Source organism: Vidua chalybeata, chromosome 1 (genome assembly GCF_026979565.1).
Source record: "Vidua chalybeata isolate OUT-0048 chromosome 1, bVidCha1 merged haplotype, whole genome shotgun sequence".
Lineage (NCBI taxonomy): Eukaryota > Metazoa > Chordata > Aves > Passeriformes > Viduidae > Vidua > Vidua chalybeata.
The window spans coordinates 14,288,008-14,305,756 of NC_071530.1; the positions used below are offsets into that span (position 1 = coordinate 14,288,008).

The 17,749-nt window shown below is 40.4% G+C and overlaps 1 protein-coding gene across 2 annotated transcripts in view; it reads left to right on the plus strand.

Annotated features, from left to right (window-relative positions):
* The window catches only part of NRP1 (neuropilin 1), a 113,602-nt gene that overhangs the window by 59,101 nt on the left and 36,752 nt on the right, over window positions 1–17,749 (plus strand). For both annotated transcript variants that reach the window (XM_053947876.1, XM_053947884.1), the window contains exon 6: window positions 2,215–2,381. In XM_053947876.1, the coding sequence (XP_053803851.1) occupies window positions 2,215–2,381 (167 nt within the window). The remainder of the gene's footprint in view (window positions 1–2,214; window positions 2,382–17,749) is intronic.

Consider the following 17,749-nt stretch of genomic DNA (forward strand, 5'->3'; position numbering starts at 1 on the left):
TCTCTGTCTCGTATTTTTTCTCAGTTGACTCATTTTCATGCTTACCCTTTGGACAGAGAATGAAATGAAGTGAGGGAAACAGGAAAATAACATGCTGTGTTACACCATGTCCTTGCAGATTTCATTGCTTTCCTCAATGATAAAACACACACTTTATATCAAACTCCCTCTCCTTTTTGCATCTTCATGGAGTTTCGAGCAGATTCACACAGATTTGATGTACTTGTTTAATCAAAAAAGGGACAAAAGGAAAACTAGTAAACTGAAAATTTAACTGTAACTCCCCATCTCTCCTCTGCTCCATGCCTTTTTAACAGCTTTCTTACACACATGTAGGCAGGAAGAGGGAATGGGGGACACACAGCCTCTGTGGATGGGAAGCATTGTACCTTCAGCTAGTTTGGTTTCTCCTTATGTGGGTGCTGCTTCCATCCCTTCATAACTAGCACAAGTAACTTGTGTCCCCATGTTTACCTCCTCCACAGTCACCCTCCCTAGGTTGTAGATGCACCATCGCACTGAAGTCAGAATTAGTAATATCTGCTATGCCGAGATGCCTTCAGCTCTTAAACACAGGACAGCAGAACAGAAGTTGGTGTGTATGAAAACCCTTCTGGATGGCAAGAGGAAGCATTTTATATGCTGCAGACTTAGATAGAGAAGTGAATTCTCTCATTTAATTTCAGCCACCCTTACTCTTTGTGTTGTCTGGTCACCTCCAGAGGACAGCCCAATCTACTTATCTCAGACATGGGAGGTGTCCCAGGAGTTACTTGTCCCTCTCAGTAAACTACAGGGAAAGCCAATGCATCTAGATCAAAGTAGACACTTTTTAGGTACTTTGATATTACTCCCACCTATCATGTTTTGCATTCTCCATAGTGGCTTATGGCTTTCCTTTAGGTTTCAAGCTAAAGTTACTTTCCTTTGAGTCTTACCCTACTGTAGTTCAGCTTCAGTACTTCACCATGTACCTAATACATTGAAGCAGCACAGAACTGGGGGAGTTCCTCTATTCCACAGGAAATGATGTTGGTATGACTGAGTTGTGGGAAGCCCCAACTACGGTTCCTATATAATACCCTGATAACATTTCTGAATGTAAATTTTTGCATCCCTGATAAAAGATTTAAGCTTTTTTTCCACAATACTTTAATTTTCATTGAAAACCCAAAACTTTGTTTATTTAAAGCTCATTTTTCCAACTCATGGTTATTGAAACTTTCAGCTCAGCACCCACGCCCATTAGAGAAACATCAGTTCCAGAGAAGGTGCAATAAAAAGGAGCATATATCCAACATATATACAAATCCATTTTGGAGGTATTTTAGCTTAAATTCTAATAAAGGAATGAATTCTATTTTTATAGTGTTAAGTCCTTGAACAGAAGCATAGGCACATGGGTTTTTTTTCTCCTGCCTTTGTACTGGGGTGCCCTTGTACTGACATGAAGGCCTAGGAGCACCTGGGTGTGAGGATCTGTCTGAAGCTAGTGGCTTCTCTTGCCTTAGTAGGGGCTGGAGTCTTTATTTTTAAAGACTGAGAGAAGAATTGAGTCACTCTGCCCTATCAACCTTTGAACTCACTATAATGATTAGGAAGTCAATTGATTCTAAATTAGCTAGATCATTTTTGTGTAAACAAAAAGAGATTGAATGGAGATGATCAACTCATTTACAATACACCACATTACAGAAGAGCTAGTAATTTCCTTAGGTCAATAATTCTGTGGCCTGAATTAAAATTTTGATTTACTTCATTCCAGTGTACAGAATCCAAAGAGCATTTTATATTTTTTGTACTGAAGTAAATAGTTTTAAAATCAAATTATTTCATAAAGTCATCTAATTTTTCTTTTCTGGGTTTTTGCATAATTTTGAGGTGAACATAGATTGTTCTATATTATGAATCTATAGGAGTGTCTGTGCTAGCCTAGGATAGACACTTCTATTGTCCTATATTGAAATGGCCACAATACTGGGCTAAAATATTTGTATAGCATTATTGTTGCAGGAATTGCCATGGCAACTGAAATGGCAGTATTAAGAATGACACCATAAGCCCAACACTGTCTCACTTAAAGTTGCTAAAGTATTCAAAGTCACATAAAAATAAATTCTTTAGATATTCATATTCAAAGCAGGTAAATGTTCTTATTCAAAGTCTAAATCAAAAAGCCGACCATAATAATGATGGTAATTTATTTTTCTTCAGATTTCCAGTGCATGGAACCGCTAGGCATGGAGTCAGGAGAAATTCACTCTGATCAAATCACTGTCTCCTCCCAGTACAGCGCTATGTGGTCTTCAGAAAGGTCCCGGCTAAATTACCCTGAGAATGGATGGACCCCAGGGGAAGATTCAATCAGAGAATGGATACAGGTAAAAAGATAACATTTTAAAGATGTTATTAATAATACTCTGTGGAGTTTATTGAATGTGAAGAATGCAAAAGAAAGAAAAAAAAATAACACAGTGAAGTACTTCTACATAATTTAAGAATCATTGCAAGTGAATCACTCCTATTCCACATTAGACAGACAAAAAAAGACTTACTCCCAAAGGCATAGAAAAAGAAAAGGTCAGGAAGATTAATTCTTCTACTTCCCACATCTATTGTTATTGCAGTCTTCTGGGCACAAATAACAGAGATTTTGGTTTAGTGGAAAAGTCAATATTAGTCTAACATGCACTTAAAGTGGAATGTCCCAGTATACTGAGCATGTGCTATGTCTCTAGCTGATTACAGTTAAGCATTAATACAATGTGGTGTTTTCATGCACTCAGATTTCACCTCAGAAGACCTATGTCCCTTCTAGAATGTGTTACTCACAGAATGAGCTCGATGGTCTCTGTCTGGTGGCTGTTCTTCCACATCCTTAAACACAACGTTCATTACCGAGATGGGCTGCCTCGGCTTTCTCTGTTAGCACAGGAGAAATCCTGCAAACATTTGTTACCATGAAGAGCCTCCTTGAGTTCAGTCAGTCTCTTTGTACTTGTTGTTTGCTATACGTTATCAGGTCCATAGCTGAATGGCACATAACCCTTAAAAGGTTCAGATTATTCATATCAATTACCATGTACAAAAAAGCGATACTAGCAGGCAAGTATTAATATCATCATATGAAAAACCACTGATCATTCTCAATTTTAAGTTGTCTCTACATTACTTACCTGAAACCTAGAATCTATTTCTGTTGGCAAAAGCTAAGAGAAATGCTTAAGCATATTATATCTAAATACTAATATTGAAAACTTGTTCATAGATTTGAAACATTCCTCCTACTTCTGTTATTTTCTATAGGAAATTACTAACTGACATATAAAAACAATGCCTTATTAGCCTTTCATACAAGTGTTCACACTGATGTTTCCTGTGAGGTTTGATGTCTGCAAGAAAGCTCAAAAACATGTTGAGTAGTAGTTACTAAAGGGAAGAAAGAGGGGGAAATCTTTCATTTCTGATCCCTGGCACACAACGGGACTCTCAGGTGTCGTGCTTGGGGGCCCCTGTGCATCCTGAGCTCTTGGCAATCGAGTACAATGGACCTAATCAAAGTTCAGAGTGGCAAAAAAAAAATCTGTTGATCCTTTTTCATTACTTAGGAATAAACACTAAAATCTCCTCGACCGTATCTAAGTGCAAGGCTTGTTATTAATCATTGCCACTTGCAATCCATGGAATGCACATGGAAAAAGTATGGAATGCGTCAGAATCAAATTCCATGTGTTTCATCTGGTCACAGGGCTGCCACTTTCCTTTGTTTCCTTCTTTTCTGCTGTCACTTGCACATTTATGACCAGATAATCAAAACAAGAGAGTTAGTCAAATCTCATTCATGTGTTCTGTGTGCTTATTAACTTTATTAAGTTATGATAACTATGTACCTATATATTACCTATATATATATATCTTAATCCTTTCACTTAGAACTAGATCTTTCTGAAAAAAAGTTTCAAAGGATTTCTTTTGCCATAAACTTCTTTAATAACAGACACATAACAGAATTCAAACTACTCCAGGTTTTATGTTTAGAACAGCTCAGGGTACCTCAGGCCTCTTGCACATGAATTTCTCAGCCTCTTTTTCCTCCTGCCATAAACCAGGGTGCTCAGGGGCTGAAAAACCCACTGAGTATAATTTTTAGCAGCTTTTTGCTGCCTTCAGCTACCACATCCATCCAGAAGTTGGTGGTTATTTGCATGCTGTGCTGCTCATGCCACAGCTCTCATTTTCTTCACCCAGCTCCTGGTCTGGAAAAAGCAACACAAACCATTTCCCTGAGCAGTCCCTTGGACACCTCACTCGCTGCCTGGACCCCTTGTGGAGGGACCAGCATTCCCAAGGCAGATTTCATAACGGAGCAATTGGGCTGTAGCCGTGTCCTGTTGGCAGGAGTGAGCCTGCAAGTTCTTGCTTGAGGATTCACTGTGTTAAGATGCTTTACACATGCTACGGAACACAACCTGTGCAGCACAAGGAACTGAGCTAATTCAGAGATTCAGTATATCATCCCCTTTCACAAGGTACAACAACTTAACTCATCTTTGGCTCTGATAATTCTTATTTGGCTCTGATTGTGCTTATTTTATTGTGGTTTAGTTCTACACTGACACTGATAATTCAAACTTCCAACTGTGTTCTAACTGCTTTCCTGTTAATTGACAATCTTGTGATGAGTGCTAAGGGCTTCGGACCCCCAGAAACCTCAATAAGAGGGTCCTTGTGCATATGAACCTTCATCTTCTACAAAGTCTTGATGCCACTGGCAGTAAGTGCATGTTGTGAATTTGTGTCTGGATAAAATATCGAAGTCCCATATTTCCTCTGTACAAATATCCCTGGGAACAGATGTTCATCTCCATAAGAGCTTACAGACAAACAACCAAGGACATGTAACTGATAAAGTACTCTGAAATTACCATAGGAAAAAAAATTCATTATTTTATAAAAAGGAGGAAGGCACTTGTATGTGAAGGACTGAGGTCACTTTGTTCTGCTTTGTTGTGCATGCTATTGTAAACTAGTCATTTATGTGAAGTATTTGCTTTTGTGCAGTGCAGCATAAATGAATTTTTGCTGCACAGTGCAGAACTCTAGAAGATATTCAACAGCAAAAAACAAAGGTGAAGGATACAGCAATGCTGAACTTAAAACTTTCAAAGTGAAAATTTCTGCCTATATGCCCTTGTCAGAGAGAGACAGAAGTTTTGTGTATATCAGTTAATCATTAATTTTTTCATAATTGCAGGTTTCCATACGTACACAAACACTGCAGCTGGTTAAATAGTGATATCTGTCTTTGAGCTGCTCATGTGCACAGTCAACTAGGGCATTTATATGAGCTGTGTAGTCATACGTGGGCAGAACAGCTTGAAAATGCAGCTCTAAATATCAATTTTCTCAGTGTTGGATTTTTTTTTAATAGGAGAAATATTATAGTTCTCCTTTCTCTTCCTTTTGCCTCTCCCTTTAAGGTTAATGTTTTTGTTAAGACAAAAGAAACAGAAAACCTTGTTGAGTATCAGCTAGAGGAGATTGGTATCTATAGAGGACATCTAGAGGGCGTGAGATATTATTGTATCCTTTGAGCTGTTGAAGTCTTTTGGACCATTTTGATGAAAATAATTAGGGAAATAGTGTTGGCTCGTTATTAGTAATGGATTTGCATGAGTTCCATCTGTGGACCTGAATCCTATTCATTTGTGGAAAAACTAGATTGCTCCTTTGTGGCTGAAGGTATGAACCCCCGAGTCCATCTGAGTTCCACCTGCTTACAGGGCTCTGTTAAGTGAAAGTTGCCATTTTCTTCATTTCCTTAGTTGTTTGAAAATCAATTTCAAAGCTTAGATTCAAAATAACCATAGTACAGTCGCACTGTAAGTCGGCACTTTCTCCATTTTATTTTTACCCTCAAACACACTTTGAAAATTGCTCAACTAACATGAGCTTTGGAGTGATTTCTTAATCAGAAACAGAGTTGTAGATTGAATTTCTTCTTTAAAAACACATTAATAAGTCTGTGAATTTTCCAATATGAATGGAATAAAGATATGCATGAGGGAACAAGGGCTGCCAAAAATATGTGTGAAGGTAGTTTATTGTTATATGGGATGTTATTAGCATCTCAACCTTAAGCTCAGCCTACTTGTTTATTGCACTTATGTTTCACACACTTGACTGCCCTTGAGTTTGAAACAGCATAATTTAAAAAAAAAAAATAAAACCAGACCTTTAATTTAATCAAGAGCAGGGAACTGCCATTGCAATGTAAGTCATTGTCCCTCATTAATGGATCCTTTCACAGGAAAAATAGTATAGTGTTTCCATTTCTGTAATGTGAACAACAAACATGTTAATAGGTATCAATTACCAGCCAGTTTCAGTACTTAGAACCAGTAAGAAGGCCCATGCAAGGGTTTCACATCTGGTTTTAGTGAAATTGTTCCTGTCTGTGGTATTTAAAATTTAAAGAACTCCTGTTATTGTGCAATTGGGAATCCTAGGGGAGTACAATGTTAATGAAATCCATAATGCACAAGGATTTTATGATTGCGTTTTCAAGGCATTCCTTCAAAAGGGACAACTGATGCCTGCCATGGCAGCAGTAATTGTGTTTTTACAGAGTAGATTTAATGTTCACATTTAAGAAAGCAGTTACATTTACACTTATCTGAAAAAATAACATGCAAAATCTTTATACTTAGGGGTCTTCTTGCATCTTGTTTCTCAGTCCTTTGAGAAGGAGCCATGGGCCATTGTGCATGGCAAGACCTTCTGGCTCAGGGATGCCCCGATGGTTTGTGGCCAGCAGCCCCAGGGCAGGAGCAGGGGGAGCTCCAGAGGAGCCCCCACAGGGACACTTGAAACCCACGTGTGTGGCTTTGAGGGGAGACTGATTGCCTATTACCAGGGTCACTGGGAACCTCGGCTGCCATCAATCCTCATCATGGGGTGGGTTTTCAAACCCACAAGGAGCAACACCTTCTGGGCACTTTTACTGCAGGATCTTTATGTTTTCTATCAAAATGTTTCTTCTAATGCATATAACACAAATCTTTGCATTCCCACCAAGCTGGATGACAGTTTCTGGGTGGCACCATTTTTCTCTCATCCTGTAACAGTGAATGAGACCTCCAGCTTGCCCAGAGACCAAAATGTGTTTGTTAATAACACAAGATGTTCAGTTCACATTATGTCTGGGGTAGGACAAAACCATATATCCAGCTTTAAGAATCCTAGTATCAAAACTTTGCAGCCATGAACCAAAAAGCACTAGTCTGGTATAAATACACTCTGCCTGGTCAAATTTGTTCAAAAACATTAACAGGGGGTTAACATAAGTAGACATTTTGCTCTGGATTGAGCATTATCTGTCTTTCTGCAGCTGTCATAGGGCCATACACTAAGAGGAACTCCTTATTGTGTGTTCTGGCTAATAAGACATAAATCCAGCCAATCCAGCCCAAATTTATACTGCTGGGTTTTTCAGCAGGACACAGACCTGATACCAGGTGTGAATCTCCAGACTCGGGGGTTGGCACAGGGAGCACCAGGCTCCCTCTGGCCTCTGTCTGCCAGTCCCTATCTCACTGCCCGCCCATCCCTTTGGCACCTACAACCCCTGCAGTAATTCAAGACATCTAGAGCAGTGAGCCCTAGGAGTGCCAGCTGATCTGGTGCAAAATTCTCCCTCTGCATCTTTCAGCATTCAGGAGTCTGGAGAAAGGCCAGAGAGGTAACAATAGGTCTCCTCAAAAAACAACCTGGGAGATCCCCCTTTCCTTCACTGATTGAAATATCAGTTGTTTATTTAACACTAACTCTGCTGTGCAAGGAAAATATACTCCCATTGATTTAAAGCATTTCTCTCTATACACTACTTCACCAGAATTGAGAGGGAACTCTGAGATGGAATTTGCCTTCCACATTTGTCTTCATTCCTTTAGTTCTTAACCTACATTCTTCATTATTTGCTCCTTTGTAAGCATAACCCAGGAGCATGCATCACTGATGTGAACTGGTATATAGATTAATACTGATTTATTTCCATATCACTTCTGAAAATAATTGCAGTTCATCATTTGGTGTCTTGACCTTTCATCTGTGTCATAGCTGATTTCCTTATCAGGTATTCACTTAAAAACATAGTCAGTATTTTTATTTGCTGCTACACAGAAGATTCATTTTATTAACAGGTTTATTCTTATGTCAGGCAGATGTTTAGGCTGACTTTACCCAGCAAGCTTATCTAAATACTTCACATAAAAAGTCATGGATGTGCTTGTCAACAGTGCCTGTTATTTTTATTATTATTTCTGTTTCTTTTGGAGTTTGGTAGGGAAGTGAAGTGCAGCATATTACCGTATAGTAATATATATTATATAATATAGTAATTTCCCGTGGAAACTGGGAAATCTCAGCCTCCCAGTTTTCCTGGCCTTTGAAGGACAGTCTGAGAGCTGGAGTTCAAGGCTTTGTGGTGGGGTTTGCGCATCATTAGGGAGCACACTGACATTAAAGCACAAAAACTGTCAGTCCTTTGTCTTCTCTACCATTTTAGATTACAAGTCATGAATTTAGTTCATGTCATTTTACAGTTCATAACTGCACTCCAGAAATCACAAAAAGCAGAGTTAGCTTTGTGTAGAAAAGTGTTACAGTTATCTTAGCGGTCTTAACATGCTTTGCACATGGGCAAAGAATGACAAAAGAATATTCCTTTCTGGAAATCACAGCCAGCACAGACTGTGACACAGCACAGAACCAGGGTTAATTGACCCAGCAGGATACATTCATACCTTTATTTACTGTGACATGGGAATAAATGGTAGAGTTTCACAAAGGCAAGTACTGAAATTAAACTAGAGGGAGAGGGAGAAATAAAAGGGCCCTACAAAGTATGAAGGTTTTTTGATTATTCAAAGTGCTTTCAGAGCTATTTTAGTACCAGAAAGTTCCCAGCCATAGATTTATCACTCTGGGGTGGCTGAAGAGATGCTCAGAGAACTGTGCAAAACCATTGGCAGGCTTATTGCTCTGGAAGTGCAGGTGCAAAATGCAGTTTAGAAGAAAATCCTCTCTACCTCCCTCTGAAATGTTTCAACATCAGGCCTAATACAGAGGGGAGTCCTGTGTGGCTTCAAGCAATCCTGAGTGCAGCATATGGAGGAGCAGCAGAAGCAGAGCCCCTCTGAGCCTCCACTGCCAGCCTAATCATTATAACAGTTTCAGTTTTTTTCAGGGGATCCACTGTGCAGAGATCTGAGTAGTTTGTATGTAGCTCTGTAATTACCTATGCATCTACTTCCCAGTCCAGCCCTACATCCCCTCAATGGCTGTGAGACAGATGGCCCTTTAGAGCTGAGATAGTGAATTAAAAATGTGTCCACCAAAAGCACTGATTCAGCAGCTACTAAAATAATTTTGTAAATTTATCTCACTTTCACTACTTCATTCCATGAGGCAAAGAAATTAAAATCTTTAAATCTAAACTAAAACTAGTTTTAAACTAACCACCACTGGCTTGTTTCATTTTATTTTTGGCTTTTTTTACATCACATCTTGTTCTTCTTTATTTCACAGAAATTAAATCCACTTACTCTGTACAAAGTGGTTCTTCTCTCTCTCTTTTGTTTTTGTTTTTATTTTTCCCACTCACCAGGTTCAGATATTTGGCTTGGCTCAAAATATTTGTTATCGTTTGCTGGGTTTTAAGCTGCCATCGTGCCAAGAAATCAGTTGTTTTTACCATTCTGCTGGGTAGGGGAGCTCTCTCCCAGACAGTTTGCAGACCCTGTGGGGGCTGAGGCGGCTTTGCCCACTCAGTACCAAACAACACATCTTAAGAAACACCACAGCCAGGACCTTGTGCAGATGTGAAGGAAGGTATCTCAGAGGGAGATTTTTCTGAGTCTGGCAGAAATAAATTAATCTACGAGACTAGGCAGGTGTCAGACTAGGGTGAGGTAAAGCTCAAGGCTAGAAGTTAAGTGACTAAGGGCAGTGGCTAGAAACAGAGCCTTGGGTAAGAACACACAGCTGAGGTGTGTTATAATAAGCAGAGTTATTACTGAGCTAAAGGTCTCTGTTCTCATGGGGCCAACCCTGGGCTGGAGATGAGAGGTGTGCTGCTGAGTGCTTGGCAGAGACGATTGTGCATTTTTTTATTCACTCTTTCCACATCTGCACAGTAGTATGAAGCTGTAGAGTTGATGAGTCCTATGGGCCCTTCCCCATCCCAGCATCCAGGCTCCAGATTTTCTGTTGCTGAGCTATTATTTACCTCTCCTGTCCTTGTGTCATCCTGCTTTTCTGTCCCAGTTCAATTCTGTTCTGCCCATTAGGTGACATTTTCACAGCAGTAGCAAAATAGGTAGAGTGGAAGGATAAATGAGATTTCTCCCAAGTGGTAAATACCTGCCCTTCAGAAAGCAATTTGTCTTCTTGCCCCCACAGAAAAAAAGAAAAAAAAATGTATTTCAAAAAAGGAACACTTAATTTCATTTTGTCTTTGCTTCTAATGTTTTCATTTAAGGTTTCAAAAAAAGTATTTTAAAAGGTATCAGAATAACCTCCAAAGCTGACTGGTAAACAAAAGCTGCTAGCAGAGAAAATACAGTTTACCAAACATTAATCTGAGATTCAGTTCCCCTGTTTTCAGGCACAACTGGCTTCTCACCAGGGAAGTACTGTTTACACATAACTTCACCAACCAGCTGTACCTGTGTAGTCTGGTCTTTCTCTTCATTGCAGCATTCTGTGTTGAACACTTCAGGCTAAACTCATTTCTGGTGTTGATCCTCTTGAAGATGATGAGAGGATCAATCTGTCCCATCACATATCAGACCAGGGTATATTTTAACTGGTTGCATTTAGGTTATAGATTATTGTACTAAAGACTAAAGTGTCTTTCAGCCGTAACAGACACAGGAGCTGGTTCTTCTCCAGTGCAAATACTGTTGACTTCAGGCAATGAACTGAAGGGTTAACATAGCACAGAATAATTTTTAATGTTCTTACCAGGCCTTTAAAATTAGGACTCCATAGGAGGGTTCCCCCTTTTCATGATATGCTTAACTAAGAAAATACATCCTGTGTTTATTTTCAAAAGCCACAGCACTTAAAAATCAATAGCTTTTCTCTTTACATAACTGCAGATAGAGTAACTTTTAGATAGGTAGAGTGGGGATACAAAAACCAGGCACCATTATCTGGCCAAAGAAACCCTGTAAATAAAATCTTCCTGCCTGAATTTTGAGCGTGCTTTGCTGAGGGAAGGACAGAGCTGGGGGCAGCCAGTCTCCCAGGTTTGCTTTAGCACCTGGGGGAAGTTATCCTGGTAGTCAGTGACCTGTGCATCCCTTCTGCTGTCCCACTTCCTTCTCTGGCACAGGACAAGAGCACCACTCTCAGCAGTGGGTTTTCCAAGTCACAGCTTCACAAGTATTTAATCTACATGTGTTCATTTCCTCAGAGCTGTGAGGAACATACCAGAAAAAGTGAAATAACCTTTGCATGTGCAGTCTGTCTCTCATTTTTCACTGCACATTTACAGCACCCTCACCACACTGTCTAACTGTAGCTACCTGACATTTTTCTAGAAGGTAGCAGAAACTCGTATTTTAAAAAAGCAGTGACTTGCTTGGTGACCCAGCAGTAAATTAAAATCATCATATACAATGTGTATGAAATAGAAAATCGAATTTTGATGCAACAAAACTGACAGTTCCATTTAACAGAGAATAAATGAATGCAGACTCCTGTGGATGAATGACTGATTTAAAGAGACTGTGCTGATTTTCCAAGATGAGAAAGCTGATCAAAAGAAAATACATGTATTTCCATGTGACACAGGTTGTACACCTATTCCAGTGAAATTAGGCTTAAAAAGTATTATATCACAGACACTGGCACTTTGTCCTCATTTTGCTGTGATTTTTTATAGAAAACCCAAAGCCTGAACTCTCAAAAATAGTGTAGTAAATTCCAGTTATTTCAGTGGAACTGACACTGAACACAGTGATTGCACAGTCAGATCTATCTATGCAGTCAAGGTGTGCTGTCTGAGACAGGAGAGGTTTAATTTTACACAGCATATCATCCCTTGCTTAGCATCTTCCTGCCATTAGCATAGGTATGCTGTGAAACAGGAAGCAGAAGTTATTACTGTGTGTTTACCCATGTAGCATTGTACTTATACTCAAAATACCACAATTATAAATCAAGCCCTTCTGCCTGTTCCTCCTGATTTTGACAGGACAGCAGCTGGCACAAAAAACCAAAAGAACTTAATAGGCAAAATTCAATTTTTTCTGCCCAAAATCTGGTTATTCATATGTGAAGAAGGCTGAATGAGAAGCTTTGGATTACTTGTTTCCCATTTGTGCATTAGTTGCTCAGTACACTTAGGGGAAAGAAAGTCCTACAATTATGTCCTTCTCTCAGAAAAGAGTGGTTCTGCAAGTATTGCTATAGAGTTTCTCTTTTCTATAGTTTCTAACACAAACCAGAGAAGGTCACATTCAAACTGCACTAAATAGTTGCCTTCATTCCAGATCAGAGGATTAAGCTCAGGTTTAAAATTAAATGTAAATTACAAATAAGTATTCAGAAAACGTTAATTAAAAGTATTACGTTCCTGACTCATTTATTGCTCAGCAAGGGTTCCTAAGTATCTTAGCTGGAGAAAGGGGCCATTCACATTCCTCCTTTTTTTTGACCAAGTCATTGTATATGTCTTAGGTTATCCATTTGCAAGTTAATGTAGTGCTGAAGCAAAGGTTTTCATTTTAAAGAAGTAATATTTCACAGCAAGATATGTTCCTGCAAGATGTAAAACAATCTTTTTCTAAAGCACTGGGAGTTAATCAACCTTTCTCTCCATTGCTACAGAGAGGATTTGAATGGCATAAGATGCTGATTGCTTAGATCCCAGAGTCTATAGAAAACCCAATACGATTACATTTTCCTCCCTTTGTTATCAGAGTTTATTGTATCTTGGTGTTCAGGTTTTAAATAGTGTTCAAGTAAGAAAAATAAATTAGGAAAAAGGTATTTTCTGAGTCTTCTGAATAACGATGGCGTTGCATCAAAGCCCCACATGAATGCGTGAGATGGAGCTTGCAAATGAGTGGCAGGGGGATGGTTCCGAGCCCCTGCGTGTGCCCTGGGCGCGTTTCACGCTCGCAGCGAGCCCGTCTCTCTCGGGAGCAGCGCCTGGCCCGGTGAGCACTGCGGCCCCACTGTCACACGGGGCTCCGATGCCACTGTCACACAGGGCTCAGGCCCCACTGTCACACAGGGCTCCGGCCCCACTGTCACACAGGGCTCTGGTGACGCTGTCACACAGGGCTCCAGTGCCTCTGTCACACAGGGCTCAGGCCCCGCTATCACACGGGGCTATGGTGCCGCTGTCACACAGGGCTCCGGCCCCGCTGTCACACGGGGCTCCGGTGACGCTGTCACACAGGGCTCCAGCCCCACTGTCACACAGGGCTCCGGTGCCTCTGTCACACAGGGCTCAGGCCCCACTGTCACACAGGGCTCTGGCCCTGCTGTCACACAGGGCTCCGATGTCACTGTCACACAGGGCTCCGGCCCCGCTGTCACACGGGGCTCCGGTGACGCTGTCACACAGGGCTCCGGCCCCGCTGTCACACAGGGCTCCGATGTCACTGTCACACAGGGCTCCGGCCCCGCTGTCACACGGGGCTCCGGTGACGCTGTCACACAGGGCTCCGGCCCCGCTGTCACACAGGGCTCCGATGTCACTGTCACACGGGGCTCCGATGCCACTGTCACACAGGGCTCAGGCCCCACTGTCACACAGGGCTCCGGCCCCGCTGTCACACGGGGCTCCGGTGACGCTGTCACACAGGGCTCCAGCCCCACTGTCACACAGGGCTCAGGCCCCGCTATCACACGGGGCTATGGTGCCGCTGTCACACAGGGCTCCGGTGCCATGTCACATGTGGCTGCGGTGCCACTCTCACACAGGGCTCCGGTGCCGCTGTCACACGGGGCTCTGGTGCCACTGTCACACAGGGCTCTGGTGCCACTGTCACACGGGGCTGCGGTGCCACTGTCACACCAGGCTCCAGTGCCGCTGGCAGCGCTGCTCCCGGCCCCCTCACTGCATTTCTCTTTCCCATTTGATCTTTATAGTTTCCATACTGGAGCGATTTGGTTTGCTGAATTCTGCAAATGTCTCCAGTTAAAATGCTAGTGTATTAACCTGCTGTACTGAGTCTCTTTTGTTTCTCTTTACCAGAGTGCTGCTTGCCAATTTTTATGACTACAGCAGATTTTACTATTCAAACAGAACCAGATGGAACACCAGTTCAAAGAACATGTCAGAATTAAATATTTCTTTTTTAATTAGTTGCTTCTGATTTATGCAAAAAAAAAAAAAAATTAACATAAGAGTGGGAGAATGTGCCATGAATCCAGATGCAACACAGCCCACACAAGCATTATCTTTTCTCTGTCAGAGACACAGAAGCTTTTTCTTTTATTCTTTTCTTGTCTTTTCTTTTTTCCTTTATGTTTCTGGATTTCATTTTTCTTAGGCCTTCTGCATCTTTTCCTTCTTGAATCAGCTTCATAATGATGACTGAGGTTCTCTTATGTTTATCAGTCATAGTTTTTCACCATTATCCTAAATTTTCTCCAATAGAAACTGGATGATCTGCTTCTGAGAAAAGTTGCTGTACTTAATTCTGTGACCACAGCATCAGTAGCTCAACTTGATAGCATCTTTTGACTCTATTCTTTGTTTTCAGTTGGGGGAATCTTTACACTTAGATTTTTTTCTTCTGCAGAAAGGGATTTGCGCAGAAGATTTGAAGATTGTGAGAAATATATATTTCAACTGCTAAATAAAGGTTCATTTCCCTTTTGCTGCCAAAAATTCCTATGTCTTTGGCTTGAATGTTTTCTCATCTCTTCTTCCATGCTTCCCCATTTTGCCAAGTCACATAAGCATCAGTTTAGTAAAACATGCTGACTGGGGACAGTTGTTAGGCACAGACTACAAGTTGAGCATGTGATTAGCTGCTTTCCCTTTTGGGGATTTCAGGATGTTGCTGTCAAGGTCAATAAGAAAGTCTCTTCAGGAGAGATCTTAATAAGAGCAATATTTTCTCCCCACCTTCTTTATGGAGCTGCTGCAAGTATCACTGAGAGTTTTGCACAAAGATTTGAGGTAGTTTATAGGCTTAACTATTTTCACTTAAATCTAGGATGAATATTTACAACCTGTCATTAATCAAGGAGTTGTGTTCTTGTAATGACTACTCATGTCAAGAACGAAGACTTTTGGAAGTAATTTTCCAACCAAACTAATTAGACTATTTTCAGAATTTCTACTGGAGCCTGCCCCATTTTTATTTAGCATTACAATCTAAGAAATTAAGGAATTAAGTCATAGTTGTATATACCTCATGAGAAAGCATGATTGGCCAAATCAACAGCAGTGTTAAGAAAGTAGATCAACTCTTGTTTAATTAAATATTTGAAAGAACAGTGAAGCATCACAACAGTTAATCTGACTCAGAGCACTGTATGCTATCTAGGGAAATGACACGGTTCTCTAAAAATATTTGCTTTGGTATGTTGTGTCAAGTGATGGATTGTACAGCTTTTCAAGCCACAAGAGATGCCCACAACAAAAAGCTTCCTGTTGTTAATCAAACTCCAGCACTCAGTACTTTATTTTCTCAGGCTGTTGAACAGACCTACAGTAGGAGTGTTAAAAGCTGGCACAACTGTTCCCTTGCTACAGCTCTGTCAATGACTGTATTTTATTTAACAAGGCAGATTTTCATTCTGAAGATAAGGTCTTCCATACTACAACCTAGTTATGTATGACAACAGGAAGAAGCATTATTAATTTCAAGCAGTGTATGTTGTGTCTCATTCTTTATCCAGCAGTTTGCTCAGATTTGCTACATGATGCACGGTGCAGAGCTAAATGTTATTTTTTCCTTCTCCTTAACTGGTCTCAAGTAAAATGCATATGCCACCCCTTGCATATCTTTGTCTTAAAAATGTGTCACCCACCTGCATTTTTTGGAGATAGGAATACAGCAATAAGAATATTTCTCCTGGATGCTAGGAGATATTGTAGAAAAAATACAGAGGAAGTAATTCATATGTAGAAACAGCTAGTGCCTTGTAATATGCTTCTGTAGGAAATAAATTGATTTTAGAAATGGGAACAAGTGAGGCTTTTTTGAAAAAAAAAAAAAAAACATGAACATTTCTCTCCTGGAAAAAAAAAACACTCGAGATGCTCCTAATTTTTTTTTTAAGTTGGTAGTATTTCCTGTAGGAAAGTCTGCTCCCAGACTTGCACTTTCAAATAATGTTCACATTGCAGCACAGGCAACTATCAAAGGCTGTGTTTTTGGATAAGGCCCTTAGGCATCATTTTTCAAGACAGATATGCTTCTTAATCTGAATGAAAGTGAAAATTAAAAAAAAAAAAAACAACTTGAAACATGCTGCTGTTAGTTAAAGCTGAAAGTCTGGTCATGGAAACGAAATGTGAAGATTTCAGGTTTGGAGACAGCTGCCTATCTCAGATCACAGCCATAAGGCTTGCAATAACTTACAAAACCACTTGCATTTTCTAGAATAAATACCAGATGTTTGTTTATCATATGTGCAGAACGTTAAATGTCAAATAATTACGGGGAAATGCATTTGATGTTCATCTTCAAAAGTACTGTATTTCAACACCACATCTCTTCACAGTCACTCTAACATGAAACACAAGTTCTTGAAACAAAAAGGACAAGAAGGAAAAAACAAAAACCTAGTTATTAAAGACTTATATTACAATCATAGCTGGAGTAGCCTGCATCTGAGAAAAATGGGTTACCTTTGGTCACGTTAACACTTGGAGACTTCTTTGGAGAGGACATACTGTGTGGACTGGAACTTATACAGAGAGGTGGACTCTCTAGATAGAAGCCTTCAAGATGCAAAAGACTTCCTGTCTGGTGACACAGCTGTTCCAGAGCTATTCCTCTGCACTGACTCCTCTGGGAAAAATAGAGAAGACCTGTGTCTTATCACAGCTACACTCTGGTACCTTCAGGATCCAGTTGTTACTAGCAATTGATGAGGTTGAACCTCAGTTCTGTACAGTCCCAGTGACATTTAGAATCTGTGTTTTGGACAACTTTTTGCATTTTATAGAAAGCAAACTTTCAAAAACCATTGGAACAAAAACAAAATGCATCACAAAGTGATTAATGAGGGGGAGCTTAACAGCCCATTAAAATGTGTCATGCAGTTTCCGAGGTAGTCTTCTACATAATTCATTTCTATCACCTTACTTAGAGAAGATTGCTACATTTAGAGCTTAATTTGCAAACATACTTAGGCACCACGGAGGGGTGCACAGTTGTAATTCTGTTTGCATGAACCTGGAGAGGGGCAGCTCCCCTCCGGGGGCTACTGCAAAGAACTGTCAAAGGGAAGTAAATGCCTTAAGCCCTACCTCTCTCCTGGACTTTTTCACTGACACAGAGTTAGTACTCAAAATTCCAAGAGGTCCTTCTGCTTCTCTTTTGTTTAATCTCACCTTTCTTGTTTGCACTGCTTCTTTCTCACAAAACACCAATGGAGAAATGTTATTCTTCTTTCTTTTATCAGCTTGTGAGCAAACAGCCCCTGGCACGCAGCAGGTCTGGGGTCACAGCTTGCTTTTGCAAGGGGTTTAAAGCTGTGCTGAGCA